Below are 21,103 nucleotides of genomic sequence, written 5' to 3'. Positions count from 1 at the left end.
CAATTCTGTGACTCTGTGAACTATTGCAGCCTTTGCTGGTACACAAATTTTAGGGATATTGTAGGATTTTTGTTTACTTAGCAGTGTACTGAACTGGCACTTCTTTCTCTTGCATTTGTGAATATCTCTCTCTGGTGTCCTTGCTAGAAAGAGGCTGTCAGCAGGATCTGAGTCCTTTGAGTTCCTTCTAGTTCTTCTTTTAGGTGGAGGCAACTTGAGAAATCAGTGGTGATGTTTCAGCTATAAGCAGTTGGAATAGAAAGCTGAAAAACAGCTTCTTTTAGGAGAGGTAGCTTACTGAGCAGTGCAGTATCAGCAAAATGCAAAGTACAGCTGATTGGCCACGAGGTGGCAGCAGTGCCCACATAAGAATTGACCTACCCGGAGTGGAGAGGAAAGAGCATTGCTCATTTTACTTCTCAGCCGTTAGGGGAGTAATTTAGACATGCTGTAGTATCAGCTAAGTTTCTAAGAGAACATGAACCTCATTAAATTCATCTCCCAGCTGTATCTTCATATTAGTTGCAGGAAATATATGATAACTTGTATGTACCCATGTACATATAGTTATTTCTTTAATTAACTTAGCATCTGGAATTGCAAAATGAATGTGTGATAGCTTCTCCTGCACCATCAGCAATAGGTTACTGAATGCCCTTTTGGATAACTCTTTAAAATTTTGGAAAACGAGTGATTCTTAGGAAAAAAAAAAAAAAAAAAAAAAAAAAAGCTACATGATGCTGGAATAATAAATTATAGGTCGTTCAATTGCAGCATAAAATAGAAAAAATAAATTTTAGCTTGTGAAAATGCTGAATTATTTAGTTTTTAAAAGAATGCAATATTCATTACAAATTTAAAATTCACTTAATTTTGCTGTTGTTTTAAGGTACTATAAAATATAAATGTGTTTTATTATTTAAACTCTTTTTTTAATAATTAAAAAAAAAGCTTTTGTAAGCAGAATTTGGTTACTCACACACAAACCATGTAAAAATGTCTAAGAGGTCACTCTTGGAAAGGGTAATTCCTGCAATGGAAGAAAGAATGTCTAGAGCAAAAGATAAGGAGCTGGCATTTAGTACAAGTGCTAGGGCAGGTATTGCATCTGCTCTGTAGGATTTAAATTTTTCTTGCATTTACCGCATGTATTAATACTTTGCCTTGTTGCATTGAACTGCAGCCTCAAGTAATTTTTAACATTAATTTTTCTTTCTCATGACATAGCATTCTGATGTTCTGCTGCTGCCTTTATAGCTTATATTTGCTTACAGTTTTGACTGAAAATTAATTCAGACCTGTTGGGGAAATCATGAAAGTGGGTAGGTGTGGCTTCTATTTGTGAGGAAAGCATTCAACTCTGTAAAGATATTTCATATTACAAATAACAAATTAATAAGATTAAACAATTCTTATACTGTGGTTTTAAAATACTGTGTTGTAAATTATATATTTGGAATTTGTGCATGTATTTTCTTTGTCTCAGTAGCTCTTTATTTTGATTGTGTTAATCTTGAAACAAAGCCTATTCCTGGTTCTTCAGGTAATCGAGTTTAATACTAAATCTCTTCTAGAACTGACTTGCCTAGGAGGAACACATCTTGCCTGTTCCTGTGCAGAACTTACTTGAATGCTTATCAGTACTGATGTACAAATATGAGTGTTAACTCTGCATCTTGCTGGGCATTCTGAGTTTCATTAATGTGACTTCTCACTTGGGAGAGCATTGCTCGTGACTAGAAGAACTGGGGAAATGGCTGCTGTGAATGCTCTAAGCTGAGTGTAGTCTAACAAGCAGAGGACACTCTCCAAGGTCGTACTTGTGTCGTCAGTAGAGATGTGGAAGGCCAGACTGAAGCCTCCCTCATGCTGGATGGTGTTATGGTAGAAGAATAGTCTGCTTTGTTGTGGTTGGGTCAGGGCTGCGTTACACCTTTGTTAAATTGTAACTTCTTGCTAAGCTGTTTTATAGATACGTGCTTTAATGTGTTGAAGTAGTTTTCATTTTGGACTGAATGCTAAGTCTTCTTTCATTTGTGACTAGAATTGCTATATTTGAACAGAGAAAATGAGAAGCAGCTTCCAGAATTCCACAGTCAGTTTTTAAATCTGGTCACACTAAAAAATTAATTATAACTGTAAGTATTCTGTATCCCTAAAGGCCATGTGTCAATTTTGTGTTTTCTAATCCTGTTTCTTTAATTTTCAAAATCTGCTGCATGACTGCCACTTCTATGAAGTGAACAGGGAAAAGCATGGATCTGCATTTCATTTTATAGCTGTCTGAACTGTTACTAGTTTCAAAGAAAAAAAAAAAATCAGCTCTGAGTAATAATTGGTCTCAAATTCTATTTTTCAGAAGGTAATATTGTTCTTCACTGTTAATAGAAGCTCTTCAGGTGTTTGAGTTGTAAGTTACTAGAAAAAAAATCAGGTAGCATAAGGAGATAATTAGCGTGAGTGATAGCAGCTTTTATTAAAATTTCAGTAGAAATAGCCTTACTGATGGATTGAAACTCTAGCTCTGTGGTATATCTAATTTAGGGAAATGGTTCTGAATGGCATGTTATCCTGTAGAAGAAATTAACTATCATCTGCATATAGTGGGGCCAATATCATTACACTGTAGATTTCTTTTATGACTCTAACAGTACTGATACCACCTCAACAAAGCATCATTTGCTTGTTTTCATAATGGATTTAATCTGATAGATGCACCTTGCCAAAGGTGGTTGTTAATACAGCTGCGCTTCCGACCTCTTCTTGTGCAGGTGGTGCTGGTTTTACTTGTTTCTGCTCTGAGAAACAAAGCCTCAAACTCTGTTCATCTGACTTCCAAAACAAGTTGACTTTTTTTTTTTTTGCCTCTGTATTTGAATTGAGGTCCTGAGTATACAGTGACTGAATTGAATCAATGGTTGTTATGGAACTTGTCACCTTTCTAACACACATCATTACTTTGTCAATGCAGACAGCAACAAGTGATTTGCTAGGTTCAGCTTCACGTTATGAGATTTCCCACTGTGCTTTCTTCTACTGTGTGTAGAATAGGCTCTTCTGCCTGTCTCCATTCGTCTTGTGTTAGTTGTGATTGTGTATATTTTTGAAAATTTGTCAGGAAGGTCATGTGGAGAGTTGAATTGTAGAAAACTCTGTGAATATAGGATCACTTAGAAGAAGTGCTGCCATCTGTTACTGCTTTATTCAAAGACTGATGGAATAACTCCAGGATAATTTTTGTTTTTATACGGAGAACTTAATCGTTAACCTTCTTAGTTCTTAAAGGCAAATTTGCAGAAGTAAATAAATACCAGCACCAATATTGAGAGAAGCAGAAAGTAAATAAATTATTCTGATTAGACCATATAAATCTTGGAGGATTTCAGCTCACAAATTTCATGGCTTTTGTTTAACCCCAGACCCTTCCCACACACTCTTGGTACTGATGGCATACTTGAAATTTGTGGGCAGAATAGATTGCAGGACATCCTTGAGCACAGTGTTATTACAGGAGAATTAATTTAGCTAAAAGGTGCTCTTGGTTGAAGTTACAATTATGGCAGGCACTGGAAACTTCAATGTTTTAATCAGAATAGACATTTTAAGGGAAACAGAGTGGAAAGATGGATCATAGTAGTGTATATGCAAAGTCCAACTCCTGTTTAGCACCAAGACTAGCTCCAGGACAAGATTGTTTAACTTTATGTGCACTGTTTGAATAAAGTTATTTTCCCCTTTTCATACTTTACATACTATGTAACTCAACTGTATGACAAAAACTGCATCCTAGCTGTGCTGTCTAGGAGAGGCATAGACAGCAGAGGGCAGCTGTATCTATCACAGCACAGCAAGCAGGGCTGCCTCTAGGATGATGTACAAAGTCATGCAGGGTATAGGAGCATATGTTAGGGGCAGCTCAAGGTCTGCAGTTCTAAATGCTATATCTCTTGAATAAGTTTGGGCCTCTTATTTTTTTAGTAAAAAAAAATAAGTGTGCTTGCAGAATATATTATGATTGCAGGTTATACTACAGTAACTTTTCTTATGTTCCTGATCAAGCCTTATATTTCAAGTAGGACAGGAAAGAAATCAGTTTCCCCCTTCACAGGATATCTTCAAGCTTTGATCTTGAAGGTAAATAAAAATCATAGGGGAATCTACTAATGTAGATTTCAGAGAAGAATTAGTAAATAATTATTGATGTGACTGTATCACTGGTAGTGAAACCTATCTAGTAATGAGCTTTCCACTGCAGAGTAATGAAAGCTGTAAATGAGGTTGTCTCTCTCTTCTTTCTTTGCTGTGTGGTTATTTTAAGCAAGTAGATGGCCTGGTTGAAGGAACACAGGTTAGCAGAATTGGAAAATGCAGATTAAGATCTCATGATCCATCCAACAGATAGCTTTTTATTAGCATTTCTTCATGTTGAAGTCCATTCATCTGAAGATCATGGAGCCATGTATTGGCTTGGATTGAAAGGGACCTGAAAAGACCTAATTCCAACTCTATCTAATCTTCCTTCGTCTTTCTGGCTACTAATTTACTTTGCCAATTTACCGTATTTTTAATTGTTTAGTTGGCTTTTTTTTATTTCTGCAGATACCATCTAGGCCTTAGCATCTTAATTTGATTGGGAGAGGGGGAGGAGGATATAAGTCTCTCTTGGCATGTATGAATTAAAACTGTGGCACTGTTGAACCATCTAGGTTGTAAAAGGCCTTCAAGATCATTGAGTCTACCATTACTCTTACCTTCTAAGTCCTTTCTCTAAACCATATTCCTTAGTGCCATGTCTGCATGCCTCTTAAACCCACTCTGGGAGTAGTGACTCTGTGGGAAGCCTGTTGCAATGCTTGACTGCCCTCTCTGTGGGGAAAAAAAGTTCTTCCTAATATGCAATCTAAACCTGCCTTGTGCAACCTCCTGGGATTACCTATCAGGTCACACTGTATAGCACAGTCAGGATTTCTTGTTTTTAGGTGAAGTAAACTTAATTTACTAATGTTAATTTAAACTTGATTTTAAAATTTTTACTTTAAGAAACAGTGCAATTCCTTTATTCAATTGATTGATAATATCCTCCTTGGTACAGATACGTGTTCATGTCTGAAAGTACAGTTGTTAAAATAGAAATTAAAGGAGTGACTTATTTGCTGTTAATTAAAATTGGGTAATGAAACTTCATATAGCGGAAGTAATAAACAGAGAAATATTGTTGGAAAAACAGAAGTCATACTAAATCAGTAAACTGGCTCACTTACTATGTTATAAAGATTTCTCCAAAACACTGCTGTTTCTTAAGACAAAATCAGCTTAAAATTCTGGACTCGGTCTGGAGCATTAATAGAACATGATGCAGTATTGACATAAAACTTCTTGGTTTTGGAAGGCAGGATTAGGAGAGCAGGGAACACTCTACAAGATGTTTCTGTGGAAAAATTAGTCTCCAATTTGAGTGTTGTCCTTTCCTGTCTTTAAGCAACATTATCCTAGAAAGAAAAGACTTGGTGAAAATGTGGAAGAAGGACTTTGGAGAGAAATTCCTCAGAGTGCAAGGGCAGTTGGTGCAAGCACCTGTATCAGTTTTTAATTGTTTTCTCTAGTCATATAGGAACGTGCTCACTTCTCCACTCCCTCTTTGGCTTTGAATATCTTTGTTTTTTTCACCTCTGGTTTCTCCCCTGTATTCCATTTGTAACCTGTGAATGTTTCTAAGTGTTTCTGGCAGTTTTCTTAATTCATCGCTTTGCCTCCCTCACTCAGTTTTCCTCAGTGCCACATTCATCATTTGAGCATGATATTGCTTGTGTTTGACTAGTAAAGCAAACCAGTGATCGGTATCATAAATATTTAAAGCAAACTGTTTTTTGCAACAGACTTTTGTTCTTTAACCTGTGCAGTTTTATTCACTAAACAAAAAAGGGAACTCTTCAATAACTAGTAGAGATTTGGGGAACACTTACGCAATTTCAAATTATCTCCTTCATGCAATGTTATTTCATGCAAGATCATTACATTTTTTTTTCATTTCTTGATGTTAAGGTAATGGTGTAACTAATTCCAGTAGTGAGTAGAACTGGTAATTTACACATTTTTGAAGTGTAAATAACTTTACACTGTAAAGTAATTCCTATCTTAAATGTCTTAAGTGTTGTTTCAATTTTTGCAGTCCTTTCTGCAGTGCTAAGGAGAAAACAAATATTGGTGAATTTGTATCTGTGACTCACAGTTTGTCCTTATTGACTTATCTCACTGAAGGTAATCATAAATGTTCCATAAACATGACATTGCACACTTCAGAGCAAACAGCATTTTTGCAAGGATGTGCTGGATAGCTGTAAATACATTAATTCCAGCAGAGGTGCATTTAATATTATTGAAGAAAAATAATGTGCGTTCCATTTTTGGTTTATGAAACCCTAACCCCAAAGTAAATATTTTGACCATTGTTCTAATATGAAATTTTAAATGGAATAACAATTTATGTCAGTGTTACCATATTTTGTGGTTACCAGTTACACTTGACTTTGGGATTATTAAAAAAAAAAAAATCATTTAGAAATTACTTGGAATTGAAGGATTTGATGGTCTTGTATTTTGTAGTGTAACGTAAATGCAAGAATATTCACAACTCCTACTGACTCAGGGCATACAAACTAAAAAATGCTGATGATGCTCTCACCTGCTATGGCTAGGTCACCTTGAAGTACTGAAATTCAAAACTTTGAGACTTCAGAACATGAAAGGTGGGTACATCAAAGAGTGTGTTTGTTTCCTAGGAGTTCCTGTATGTTCTTCATTCAAAAGGTTCTGTTGTCTGAAGTATGGAATATACCCACCAGAAATGCCTAAAGAAATTCTGCAGGAACTGTAAAGCCTTCATTCATCGGTGTCCTCTCAATCTGTGCTTTTTACGTAAACATAAGTGTGGTTGTACAACATAGAGAAGTAATAATGATTAATTTGATGTAGAAGATAAATGGTAACTTCTGTTTATGTTCAGGGTTCAGTGCCTATTCTTTTCTGCAGGTATGAATTCTAACCATATCCAAGTTTCCATGATGTATGATTGTGGGCAGCATAGAAGATTTGAAGCTCCCCAGAAAAGCAACAAACCTCCACAGATGTTGCAAAGGGAAGGGGCTTTATGTACTCCTGAGTGATGGCTTGTACATCTCAATTCTAATTCCAAGCTGAGAGTTTAAAATTAGCGTCTGGACCCAAAAGGTTGGAATTATTGTAGAATTACTTTCTATGCCATGTTAGCTGCTTGCTGGCAATGTCTTAGGCTACCCTGCAATTAAACAAACAAAAAACAAGCCTAAAAAGCTCATTCCTGAACATGAAGCACTTAAAGTTAAGGCTAACTTCTTTTCTAAGTGGGGACAAAAAACAAACAAACAAACAAAAAAACCCCACAAATTAAAACTATGGAAGATTTTTCCTATATTGTAACTTGTATTATTATACAGAGTGTCTTAAGAGGAAGGAATGCAAACGTCAAAACATCAAGTAACTTTAATATCTTACCACCTTCTAGTTCTTACAGACTAGAACTACTCGGGTGTTATTTTAGAAAGGCAGTGGTACATCAGAATAAAAATGAAACTTTCCAAAATAATGAACTCAGGGGAACTTAATAGCCCACAGCAAAGGGATTTGGGCATTCACAGACATGAGAGATGGGTTAAATGAGGACTAGCTATCTCTTGAGGAAGCATCTTGTCTACTGAACAAAGGATGATATATACTTGTGGGAATTCAGGCTCTTGTTCCTCAAATTCTTTTTGCAAAAATGTGATTACAGTGTAGCTGTTATGCAAAAAGATTAATGTTATTCTGTGTGAAAATATTTTATAGAAAAGTGAATTCTCCAATATCTATCTTTTACTTCACATGCTGAACTGTGATTAAATTTAGAACTGTTTTAAGTAAAAGGTTAGTGCCATGATTGGATAAATGTGATGATAAGCTGGTTTCCTTCATTGCATTGGAATGCAAAAATATGCATAGGTATAGAGATTAAAATTTGTTTTTGTATTTTAGGAAACATTCAGGAAAGGCTTGCAAGAGAGCTGAAGGCATAATTTGTAAAACCTGATTGCTCTACAGGCTTAAGATGTTCACAAAGGGAACTGGTCTGTTTTTGAGAGAAATAAATACATATAATAAAATGTGCTGAAACCAAAACTGTGGTCTGTAATGGGCTACTTCTAGTGTGTGTGTGTGTATATATATATATATATATTTTTTTTTTTTTTCTAGTAAAATAACAGGAGCAATTGGCATGGTAAATTCTTTATGCTGAAGTTGTAAGAGAAGTGAAGCTTTTGAGATTTGTGATATATATATATATATATATTTTTTTTTTTTAAGTGGAAGCAGCGGGAAGGGCAAAACCAAAAAAGCTACCTATCCCGTCTGTTACCAAATAATACCAGCACTTTTTAAAGCTTATATTTTCTATAAAAACTACTAATCTGTTTAACAGTGATGTCCTTTCTCCTGCAAAGAACCATTACTACAATTTTATGGAAAGATTAAGGCTGGCATCGTTTGATGGGGTTCCTGTTTGCTTCAAGTAATAAACTTGTGTGCTGCTATTTAATGTTTTCTTTTATTATGTTAAATAGCAACTGATGGATCCAGTTACTATTGGACCTGTAATACATACATTGTGTATGTCAGATTAATGTTATTCAAGTTGTGTGGAATAAACTGCTGTTCTTTATGTAGTTTCTTGAGGATCACTGAACAGTTGGAATTGGAATCCTTTGCATGTATCAATATCTTTTAAGGAAATAGGGAATGTTTAAGATGTACTTTCTGTGGCTGAGAGATAGTGATGATCTTTAGTGTTTGTGCTCCAGGAACCACTGAAAAACTGTTGATTCTGACCATCACTTTATAAAGTTTTGAAATTGCAAATGCTTGAAGTTTTCCTAGCCAGTCTTCTCTCTGAAATTTGATTGAGGCACGTAAGCACAATTCTGCCAAGACTCTTTATTTCTGTTATATTTATATATTCTGTTATATTTCTGTTAAATAAATGATTCTGTATCAGGGAATCTTTTTGAACATACCAGAAGTGCAAAAAGTTGCTTATAAATGCACTTTGTCAGCTTCTTTTGGAATTCCTTTTGGGGTGCTTGTGTTTATTCATGTTGACAGGTTCCCATCTTGTCTTCAGTCTGTGCGCCTAACGATCAGCATTAATTCCCTCTTTTCCTGTCACCTCTTTTACTGAAAGAATTGGGGTGTAATTGATGTTACCAAAGGACGAAGAGGCAAAGTGCTGGTTACTCCCACACTTGGGAAGTTTCATGTGCCAGGTCAGGTGATGGTAAATGTGTTCCTAGCTTATGTCAATTGTTTTGGAAACTTGAGCTTATTTTTTTCCTTAACTATAGAGATTTAGTGTTGTTGTGTGGTTTTTTTTTTTTCTGTGGCGTGTTTCACTATTCTTGAATCCAAAAACTTCTATACTTCTGTATGCTAGAAAAGCTACTTGAGACGCTATTTTGAAATGTAGCTTTTCCCTGCCATTGCGAAAGTTATTTGAAGTAATGATGATAAATATTTGAGTGTAATTGGTGTCATAAATAGGGAAGTGTTCTAAAGTGTAAAATTTAACAGCATGATCTTTGTAATAATAATTTTCTGAATGAAAATCTTAGAGCCTTTCGATACAAGTGGAGAGGTACTATCACAAGGAACAATCCTGTAAGCACTTGTGCCTTTATGTAGAATCATTTCCTCTCCAGTGTGCCCAACAATTGTTGAATGGGGGGTATTTTAACCTTAGTTTGAGGTATGCTGCCAGACCACTGCTAACTTCTTTCACCTTGATTTTCTTCAAAATTTCACTAAAATTCAAGAGAAAATGAATCAGCTTTCTTGGAATAGGTGGAGCATTTAGTTCAGCAGCCCTAAGGAGCACTGTCTTGTTTTTTGAACTGATATTAGTTTTGCATTTCCTGCAGCCATGGCTGTCATGTGTATGCTATACCTATTAACTAATTTTCTGCCACAGAAGTGGTAACCATCTTGGAATAGAGAGCAGAGCATGCAGGAAGTCTGCTGCTGGTCAGTGTGTCTTGAAGTGAATGTCTGCCTCTCGAAGAGGGAGAATTCTGCAAGGACTTTCTTTTCTTTGTTTCACAGTAAAATCTTGGCTCTTACTTGAATAGGATGCAGTAAATGAAAAACATCTATAAATAACCAAGTTGTCCTGCTTGCTCTCTAGGGTGCATGGGATTGTGTGTGTCTTGCATACATACTAGCAGATGTAGCTGAATGGCATCAGCGTGGAATAAGACAAAATTTTGTCCCTAGGAAAAGCTAAGCTATCTGACTTCATGGGATGTAATATTTCCAGAAGAATATTTCCAGTAAAATTTCTATAATTTAGTTAAAATTATTAAATAAGTAAAATTTCATTCTGTAGAAATGCAAGTGGAAAGGTTAGTGCAGCACTGACTATTACGTAGCTAGAAGTTAATGATCGCGATTACGGTTCCGCAAAGACTACTTTAGGTGTGAAGTGAGTCACGTCTGCACAATTGCCTCCTTATAAGAATTTAGGAACAAATTGCTTTTATGATCTAAGTTAACTGTATATTGAGCATGATAAACTTTCTTCTGTGAAACTGAAATGTTTAATGCGTGTTAGGGCTATGAATTTTATGTACACTAATGCATCTTGCTTACTATATGTTCAGGTTACCTCTTCTCTTTTTTGAGTAAAAGATATAAATCTGACTAGAATCCCACCCCAAACATTCAGTTATCATAGAGACTTCAGTAGGAATAGCTTAAATAATTGAAATACTGGAAAAATCAGTATGATTAGTTCAGTAATCTTTCTATTGAATGGGAAATAAGATGAGATGCATGAAATTACTCTTACTAAACACACTAATTTTATATGTGATGTAGATGATGCACTGTGCTATGTTTGTAATGCAGTAGCTTTTTATGCATGTATGCATTGGTATCTCATGGCGTGTCATTTTTGTTTTCAAAAAATTAGATTCTGGAATAAAATACTAAGTGTGTAAGTGGGCCAAGTTCTTTGCTGATTTGAGGAGCTGTGAATAAGGAAGTAGAGATCTTAACATTCAGAAAATATTCGTTCCTTTCCTTGTCCCATTGCAACAATTAACTTGTGAAGAGACTGCAGAAGGAAAAGAATTAGAGATGAATAATAGGTTCCTCTTTCCCCAGCTTCTCTAATATCTACTTTCAGCGACTACATGAGTGCTTAGAAGACAACTTTTTTTTTTTTTTTTAATTTTCTTGTGTTGTACCTTGGTTTTTATCAAGCTTTGGGGAATGTAGGCAGTTTCTGCATTCTGTTGCTGGAGATCTCTCTGGAATGCAATTTTTGAACAGATTTTTGATAATCAGAATTTGTGGTTACCATGTTCAATTGCTTAAGCATTCTGTGTCCTGGAAAGCTTATGAATATTATTGTGTGTTTGGAGTATTTATCTGTATCCTCCTTTAAGAGGACAAATAGCTTTGCCAACATAATTTTATTCTGTCTTTGTGACTGATGTATACTGGAATAACCATTAACTAGCAGCAAGGGTGTAAACAATAATAATTTGATATTTAATATTTTTGTGGTAGTCATTTCTTTTCACTCATTATTCAAGCATGCTTTGTTCAGCTGGTGTTCATATTGTCTCTTTTAAAGCTGTGGTGATTTTGATGGTGGCTTGTAAGTTTTTCTTCATACAAACTGTTTTTAGTTACAGTCCTGAACTGCTTCTTTGGGTGCATTTTAAGTGCCAGTCATTCAAATTTTTTTTTTTTTTTTTTGAACTCCCTATGTGCTCCTTCCAATTTGTGAAATCTGTTTTCCAATACATGTTAATTTGTCTTTGTTAGGCTCAAGGCTTTTGTTGTTCTCTTTGTTAGCAAAAGTTATGAATTAGTGTAGTTCTGTTCTGGAAAGAGCATTTAAGTTTTTTTTAACAATAAAACTCAAATTAGAATTGCACATGTTTTCACTTGTTTTTGCTTCCCTCTGAATTATTTACTGAGAGAGATAATCCTTGCATAAAGAGCCATCAATGCTGTGTATTTTGACTAAAGCTAATTGCCATTGTTTAGCTACTGCATTCCTTGTAAATAAGGAATGCAACATTCCTTATTTTTGTAGGGATATAAAATTTGTTTTGGTTCATTGTTCTGTCTCAGATTTACTTTGTGAACATGGATAAATCACTGCATTTGTTGGTTTATTTCTTTCCTTTTGTAAAATGAGAGGTTTGCACAGAGATAAGGCAAAGAGAATGTTCTGAACTGTTGTAACGCTGTCATCATAGGGGCTAAATACAACTATGCTTCCTTTTATCAGTCTTGCAATAGAGAAAATCCAAATACTTAAAATATTCCAAATGCAACCCCTGCAGTGTACTCTTGCTAGGACCAGCATTAAGGTTGTTGTTATTCACCTTTTTTTCTGCACTGAGGTTAATGTACTAAAGCAGTATGTTATCTGAGGCTGGTTGGTACTTGTGGATGTGAAAGGCTTTATCATATTCCCTTTGACCACACTGAAAGAAAGATCACCTGCATCATAATCTCAGAAAAGTGTTGCAACTACTTAGTGGTGATGGAAGAATCTAATGGTTTAAAGCTATTCTGCTTTGCACATGAAAGTTGCAAACAAGTGTTGGTCTTGTCCAAAGAGCCAATGCTTTGCTGAGGAATGGAATGTGATTTGTTCCAGTCAGATGGTAAGGGATCTCTCACTAGTTTTCTTACAGGAAGGATAGCATAAGGAGGTCTGTTTTAAGTGATACTAGCCTAGAAACAAAGTTAATTTTTGAAGTGATGGATGTAGAAGGGGGGGGGGGGGGGGGGAAGAATAAAACAGTCTGGAAGAGAATGAGAATATGGAGAAATTCAAACTACCCACAGTCCAGTGGCTGATGACAGTTGAAGACAAGCATCCATTCTGATGCTGTTGAACTTCTCTGTGAATTTCACCAATGACATGGATGACTGGAAAGTTGAACTATAGTCCACTGACCATTTCAGACTTGCATAGGTCTACAAAGGTGTTTTCTCTCCAGCAGATTGAATCATGGATTTGTAATTGTGATAGAAACTGCGGATATGTTCTTAATACTTCCATTCCCACCTTCTCTCCCCTCATCCCAAAGGACAGGAGTTTAACACAGTACAGATGAAGAATATATTGTATATATAGTTCATGTGAATGAAATGCCACACTTGATTTTTATAAGATAAAATCAGATGATCTTGATCTGATCTCTAAAGGGTGAAGTATCATTGAATCTCATTGAAAATGTTGATAAATAGGGCACACAATACGGATTTATTTGTTGATTATTGTGTGGTATACTCTGAGGCAGTACTCAAGTTATGTTTTCAAATTATACTCATCTTGGATACTGAATTTCTTTTGTCCCATCTTCAGGCTATTTTTTTTTACCTCCCAGGATATACCAGAAGATAGGATAAATGCTTCATCTCACATACACTTGACATTATTCACTCACACTGGTTTACCTGCAGCAGTTTATTTTGAGAAGAATATGTAATGCTTAAGATTACCTCCAACATGCATTTCAGAAAAAATACTTCTGTAGAGAAGAAGCTGGTAGTCAAATTCTGTCAGAAATAAGAGATTCTTTAAGTAGAATTTTAGATGGCCTGTGAGGCATTCATCATGTTCCACTGTCTGTGAGTTTGGGTAGGGTATCCTTGATATTTGAAAAGATCTTGATGTTGTTATTGCTGCCAGTATGTGTGATCTCCTTAGATCTGCAGCTGCTATAACCATTTTTTCCATATATTCTTGCAGTGACCCAGAAAGATTATTGTGAAAGAACAGATGAATATGTTGTACATGGGTGAACACAGCTTTCTATAGCTATATATTTTATACACTTCAGATAACAGTCAAGTGTTCTGTTGCCCATCAGGTTCCCACAAGCTCTTGTAATCACTCCTGTTTTGGCCCACTACAGTGTTTTTTAAATGAACTTTTACAAGCTGCTGAATTTCAAAGAAGCTTATGCTGCTCACTACCTAGGGAAAGAATCTAAGCTTTACCACAGAGGATTGCAGTTTGATAGGAGAAAATAGATGACCTTTCCCTCCTTTCCCCTGATGGGCCATGCTGTAATGTTTTTGATACAGATGCACACCTGTGGCACAGATCCCTGCTGTTGTACTGTGCAATGTGAATGTTTTACAGGCTACAGTTAGTACATATGTCTAACTATTCTTCATCAAAATGTTTCTATTACACACCTGTTTTTGTAGAACTGAATGTAAATGGTCTTCTCCTGGATGACTCATGACAGTACAAGAGGAAGTGGCCTCAAGTTGTGCCAGGGAGGTTCAGGTTGGATGTTTGGAAAAATTTTCTCTCAAAAATTTTCTCTCAAAAAGGTGAGGTATTGAAACAGGCTGCCAGGGAAGTGATGGAGTTGTTATCCCTGGAGATGTTTCAGAAGAGAGTAGATGTAGTACTTAGGGACACGGTTTAGTAGGCAATATTGGTGCTAGGTGAGTGGTTGGATTAGATGGACTTGGAGGGCTTTTCTAATCTTAATAATACTATGGTAACAAAACTTTGTGTGATTGTCAAAAAATACATAGGTTGCTCTGAAAGAAATGCCACCTATTTATTTCCATGGAAACTTCTGCAGATACTTATACTGTTTGGCCTCCGTAAGTGTTCAGCAAGCATCAGGGAATGTCAATGGGTGCAATTTTTTTCCATGCAGGGGAATTCAGCTGTGCTTATTCTGTTGTAGGTACCAGGGGAATAAATAGGAAGTGCTAATTTTAGAGCAGCCTGCATGGATAGGTATGTCCTTATTACTTTTGGGAATTTACAATGTTTTCTTAGCAGAGATGATATTGAACTGTTGTCTGAAGTTCATTCAAATAGGGACAACTACTGAAAAGGGTATTTCAGTTTCTCATGTTGTGCCAGCTATAATGCCTGTGCCAGCTAAATTCAGGAGCTGATTTGGTTGGAAGCTAGCAGTGCTCCCTACTAATTCTTTGATTGGGTCTTTTGCTCTGAGAGCCTAAATGAAAGCATAAACTGTTCTGATATGTCACAATGTGCTTCATTGTAAGGGGTGAAAGTAGACAATTTTGAGAATCCGGAGGCAATCCCAGTTTCTTTTCACTGCCTCCCTGCTTAAACAGCCATTAATGTTTGACGTCAAGTAGGGCTATTTCAGTTTGTGAATCTTGCTGAGAATTTGTTCAGAAAAGAAAAAGTCAGTGTTTCTCCAGGAATGATAACTAGAATCTTCTCAGTGTGCAGCCACATAGGTGCCAGGAGATGTAGGATTGTGCAGCCCTGGTGGATGTCCCAGGACTATCCATTGACGCAGTGTGATAAACTACTAGATTATTTCAACTGCGTTACTGCCTTATTTTTCATCCTGTAAGATGTTTCTCTGGCTGCTCCATATTCAAAGCCTAAAAAGCTTTGCATACTGTAAATTTTATTCCTTTACTTTTTGCAGTGTGTTTTATTTCTTTGCTGTTTTTAAAATGCAAGTTGAGGATGGTAAAATGATAGCATTCTCCTAAAATACTTCAATGTTATTACTTATATGCATTTTAAAAAATGTGCTCTGAAAAATGCACTGAAAATCTGAAAAGATACTGGTATTAAAGAGCTGATGATAAGTATGTATTACAACATAAACTTAGTATCATTCCATTAGATATGTAATATTAGTGATATAGGTTTATGATGGAGGAAAGAGGGAATTGATTTGAGATCTGAATAGATCGAATATTTTGCTATAGCAGAAAGTACGATTTTCTTTGAATGTGTGTCCTCGTGGGAAAGAGTCTGATGGATGAAAGACAAGTCTAGACTAATGTTTTTCTACCTTCAGACACCTTCCAAGAAAATCATTTCTTCTAACATGGTATTTTATTTTGAAGTAACTTTCTTTTCTTTGAGCCATTTGTTTATTGCTTATTAAAAGGCAATCTATTTAAAAGCTTGAAATGCGATCCATCTTCATCAGTAAGCTTTTTCCTGTGACTCTGCCAGCATCATTAAGCTACATTAACATTATTCTACTTAGAAAAAGTTTCCAGAACAACTGAAAATGGATGCACAAGAGATTTTGGTTAGTGCAAGTAGTCTGTGAATGTCTCTAAATTACTCTATTGTATCTGAAAAAGCTTGTTTTTGCTTGTGGCTTATATCTTTCTGTAAGTTTGCATGTAGTTGTTGGATGTTGTGCTGTTATGTCCGTGCTGTTAAACAGAAGCCTATGTCAGGACTGCTCCTGGTAGGACAATCAGTAATTGCAAGAACCATGTGAATTGCCTGCTGCCTTCCCTTGTATCTGTGATAATTCCTGATGATGCAGACAGTTAGAGCCCATTTACTGTGCAGCTGGAGGTAGGAGCAGTGCATTAGAAGCCTGGTTTGAGAAACAGGGATGGCAGTACAGAATTTGTCCTTAAGTGACTGAGTATTCCCCTAATATCCTATGTTTTTTTTCATCTTGGTTACAGAGGAGTGCAAAATACAGAGAAACTGAGTAGGGTACTTTTCATGGATTCTATAGGGGAGAAAAGTGAAGGGGCAGTATTGTAAGGACAGAGGAAGGTGACTATGGAAAGGTGGTGAGACACTGGAAGCTTCACCCTGTTCTCTAGTTGAGGCTTATATATGAAGTGAAGGAAGAGGGTTAAAGAGTGTAGGTGGAGATACAAATATATCTGCTTGTGTATGTACAAGATTTTGAAAGAGGACCCTTGCATTCAGACTCCTGCTTTTGTATTGTAAGTCCAACTATTTCCACTTTGCATTGCTCTAAATCCAGTAGAGAAATAGCCATCTATTTTTCTCTGTTCTATCAAAAGAAGACTGAGAAGGATTACATTAATACCCATGTCACATTTTTCTAGAGGGTCAAAATTCTAGTGCCCTATACTGTTTTCATGCTGCCTGTATTTTGCCCGAGTTCTATCTAATAGAATTTAGAAGAAGCTGCAATCTTTCACATGCTGTGTGTTTTCACACATTGTGGCCTGTAGCAACTGGAGGCATTTAGAATAAGGTTAGTATCAGTTTATTTTCTATTTATAGTTTATTTCTATTTTTGTTAAGTTGGGGAAAAAATCCAGTAATATTTTAGTCAGAAATCAGACTTTTCTTTTTTAAAAAACATATTCTTTACCATTTTGAGAGAGAGCTGCGCTACCAACTATCAGTGTTGGACACCTCACCAGAGCAAGTTAAATCCTTGTGCTGAAGTATGCTGAGCATGACATCAGAATGGACAGGAATCTGTGAAACCAAATTTGAATCAATTTGAACCAGGCAATTTTTGACAGTATCCCCAATAACATACAGGATATGTAGAGTTTTGAGTTAATACCATTTAGTTCATATTGCAACTTCATTTTAAAGTTAGTTTATTAGGCATCTTTTCCAATAATTCTTCGTGGCCTACAGCTGCTTTTTTATTTCTGCCATGTTAGTTCTTCCTTCTGTTGGCTGTGAATGCTTAGTATTCTTCTTTCTCATGCCAATGTACTGAGTAAATCATTTTTTTCTACTTGAAAAGAATATGCTTTAAACCTTTCGAATTAATAGTGTAAGGAAGCTTACCTGTATGAGTGTTTGAAGTGGAGCAGTATGAACTGTATTTAGTATCTTGGTTCAGTGATGTACAATAATTAGAGAAGCCCCATTGGCACTTCTGATTATTGTGTTGTGCTTTCAGCGATCTTACGAGTCTCATTAATTCATGACAATGCGTGGCGAGAGTTGCTGGATGTTCTTCTATTTTGCTCAGTCTGATCAGGATCCTGGGAAAACAAGCATATTGTCAGGCTCAGAAAAAAACAAAATGGCAACTGAATTTGAATCTCAATCTTTGTTGCTTATGAGGCTTCTGACCTACTGATTAATCTACAGATGTTTTCCGAGTTAGTTTAGTGTGGTACATCTCTGCCTACCTTTTCACTCTACACATGCCTACCTTGTATTTAAAGGGAGAATTTTACTTATAAACTACCCTCAGTGCCTTTTACACATTTCAAAGCTTTTTAGCAGAATAAAGTTGTCAAGACCTGTATTCCAAGAACAACCTTGTTTGTGTAGCCTCTCCTTCCTTGAATTACTGCTTGAAATGATTTAGTTTGTACTACGCAGTTGTCATCTACTTCAGTTTGTTCTGAAGCAGCTGTAAAATGTATCCTACCTCCACCTTCATTTTCCTATGTGAATTCTGTTGAACTAGTGGGAAGAATTAACCCATGCAATGACTGACCCTTGGTGTTAGAAATTATTCCAGTGTGCCAGGGAGTCCTCCAGTAAATTTAAAAAAGAATATAGAATAAAAATAATGAAGAGCTACTGATTAACCAGGACACAATTGAAAACTTAAAATGTCTATTTAATGGAGAACGCTTAATATTTTGGTAGGTTAGACGAGTGCCTGGTTCCAGTGGTCACCTCCACAAAACAGAAGATGGAGACTGGGAATGGAGTGATGATGAAATGGATGAAAAGAGTGAAGAAGGCAAAGCTGCTGTTTCTCAGGAGAAGGTAACTTTTATTTGTGTCAAGACAGGTAGTTTGCAAGATGTTCTGTCTTAATTGTTAGTATTTCTGAATCTTTAATTCTTCACCTCATTTGTTTTCTAGTCACGAAGAGTTAAAGAAGAGGAGAACACAGAGGTAAAAATGCATCTTCCAGGTTTTTTTCTTTTGAGTGAAGGGATTTCTCTTTCAATTTCTCTCATTAAAAATGTGAATTGAAGGGAGAGTGTTAGTTTGATTCTGCAGCCTTGTATGGCAAGTACTGATGAAGACAGAGCTCTGTGCAGCTGGGCCTGTAGAAATTAATTTGAGTACACATTGAATAAAATAGATAGGAAATTCAAAGTGATGTTATTTTCCTGCCCAAAGAACTGGTTAAGATAAGTAATTTGTCCGTTTTTAATGAATCTTCTCAACTGGATCACACTAATTGCTGCCTTTTTTCAGAGTGATAATAGCTCTTCTGGAGTAGCTGAAAGATCTCCAAATAATATTTCATTGTCAGGACACGTATCACAGTGTCTAGCTTGTAATTAAAACTCTTAATGCCATATGAAGTAAAATAGATCAGTACAATGGTATAGTGGATTAATTCAGAGTAGTAAAATTCCATGCTGAGAGCATAGGAAGCATCAATGCTGTAAATAATGGCTTAAGTTGATTGGCTTTCAGCAAAAGGGTTTTTCTATCTAAAAATGCCTGTTCCATGGGTGGGTGATGCTTGCCAGTTCACCTGCATTTTTATTTTATTTTTTTTTTTTTTGGAGGCTCTGATTTTCATTGGTGTCACAGAAATCTGCACAAAGAGTAATGGTTTCCTGCTTGATTTGGTTCTGTTACCTCCTATGATGTGCCTTATGTGCTTCAGCACCTGTGCAAGTTGCCAGTCAGGGCTGAGATGTCTTGGGGCCCTGCTCTGTTCCTCATGCTTCTGTTTTTTTTCATAAAGCTTGGGGATTCCACACTAGAATTTCCTCTGTGATTTCAAATCAATCTGTACTGGACAGAGTAACACAGTGTGAGGTAGGAGTGATAGTGTGAAAGATGCGTCTGACTTTTCAGTGGAAGACATTCCCCAAACTGTGAAACCTGCTTTGTTACGCTGCTAGTTCTTAGCAGATGGATAGATGTAAGACTTGATTATGATCCAAAATAGTTATACAGAAATAATGAGTATAGTAGCTTGTTACTCTGTGTGCGTGTTATTTAAAAGGTTACTGGAGTTTTGATACAAGGTGGATTAAAAGCTCTTCTGATCAGTTCTTTAATATAGGCCTTGTCATTTATATCTCTGTAATTTAAATCCAGGAGTTTACTGCTATCAACTATATTTTACTGAACAACTATATGTTACTGAAAGTGTTTAAAAGGTTTTTGAGAGTTAGGGGATGTGTGAAATATTCTCACGTTGGACTGTTAGTATGGCAAGTATTTCAGGATTTTTTTTTCTTTGGCACCCATAATAATGCTTTTGGGTTTTTTTCTTTAATAGTCTCAGCCTGCTATTAGTGATGAATATAGTGAAGTACCATGTGCAGTGAATCTTGTCTTGAGATTAAGGTAAGAGATGCTTCTATTTATTTTAACATTTCTTGTAAGGTGACTTTATTATTCTTGATTTCCTTCATTACTTTCATAATATTAACATAAAATAAGTGTTAACTTCTTTAATCTCCTGGTATGGCCAATATGAATAGTATTTCTGTGACTAATTGCTGTCTTTTAATTGCTTACTGAAATAGAGTAAAATGAAAAGCAGAATATGAACGTGGCTTCAGGCTAAATGTACCCTTCATTAAGTATTTTCTTTCTTTTTTCCTTTTGCAGTGCAGGATCACAGTGAGAGATTTTTAATGAGTTTCTTTCACACTTCAGCAGTCAGTCTCTGACAGAAATAAACCATAGCCGTATTACAAGTTGCCTACTCAGAAGTTTTTCACTGGCAAGCTTGATCAGCCACTCTAGAGAAATGATGGATATTTTAGAAAATGGATACAAAAATGTTGTCTGACTTAAATTTATACGTTGTCAAAATAAGGCACCTTTTGTCAAAATCCATTTAAATCTAGGAGCTGGTAATGCTTAATTATGCAGTTTAATCCTTGTGTAAGAAGTATATTTGTCTTGAAAAACTTGATGGCTCTTTCTACATTTATAGCTATGTTCCTTCAATGGCTAATTTGGTTAAAAAAACTTACTGCCACTTCTTTAAAATTCATTTTTGTCCTCCTTGTGTTGACAAGAAACAACAGTCTCTCACAGACATCCTAAATGCTTCTATGAGTGAAAGTAAATGTTATTTTTATGCTTACAAAAGGATAAAAAGACAAGTAGAGAAATATTTACAGAACTCTGGCCAGTATGTTAGCAGAAAATAGCAGATTATTGCACAGCAAGTGGCTTTAAAACAGTAACCTTAAGTACTGTTGATAATCACAAGAAATATCTGTAAAGAATGACTGCCAAGTTCCAAAATCTATTATCTCCCCTTTTTTTTTTTTTTTAAACTACTTTTCT

The 21,103-nt window shown here is 35.9% G+C and overlaps 1 protein-coding gene across 5 annotated transcripts in view; it reads left to right on the top strand.

The window, feature by feature from the left end:
• The window catches only part of STK39 (serine/threonine kinase 39), a 118,508-nt gene that overhangs the window by 63,631 nt on the left and 33,774 nt on the right, over positions 1-21,103 (top strand). For all 5 annotated transcript variants that reach the window (XR_008204655.1, XM_052674988.1, XM_052674989.1 and 2 more), the window contains 3 exons: positions 18,470-18,592; positions 18,692-18,724; positions 20,079-20,146. Coding sequence is in view for 4 of the 5 variants with exons in the window: in XM_052674988.1 (XP_052530948.1) it covers positions 18,470-18,592; positions 18,692-18,724; positions 20,079-20,146 (224 nt within the window). In the remaining variant the exon portion in view is untranslated. The remainder of the gene's footprint in view (positions 1-18,469; positions 18,593-18,691; positions 18,725-20,078; positions 20,147-21,103) is intronic.

Source organism: Tympanuchus pallidicinctus, unplaced genomic scaffold, assembly GCF_026119805.1.
Source record: "Tympanuchus pallidicinctus isolate F22 unplaced genomic scaffold, pur_lepc_1.0 scaffold15, whole genome shotgun sequence".
NCBI lineage: Eukaryota > Metazoa > Chordata > Aves > Galliformes > Phasianidae > Tympanuchus > Tympanuchus pallidicinctus.
This window is presented reverse-complemented; position numbering and strand designations above follow the sequence as displayed.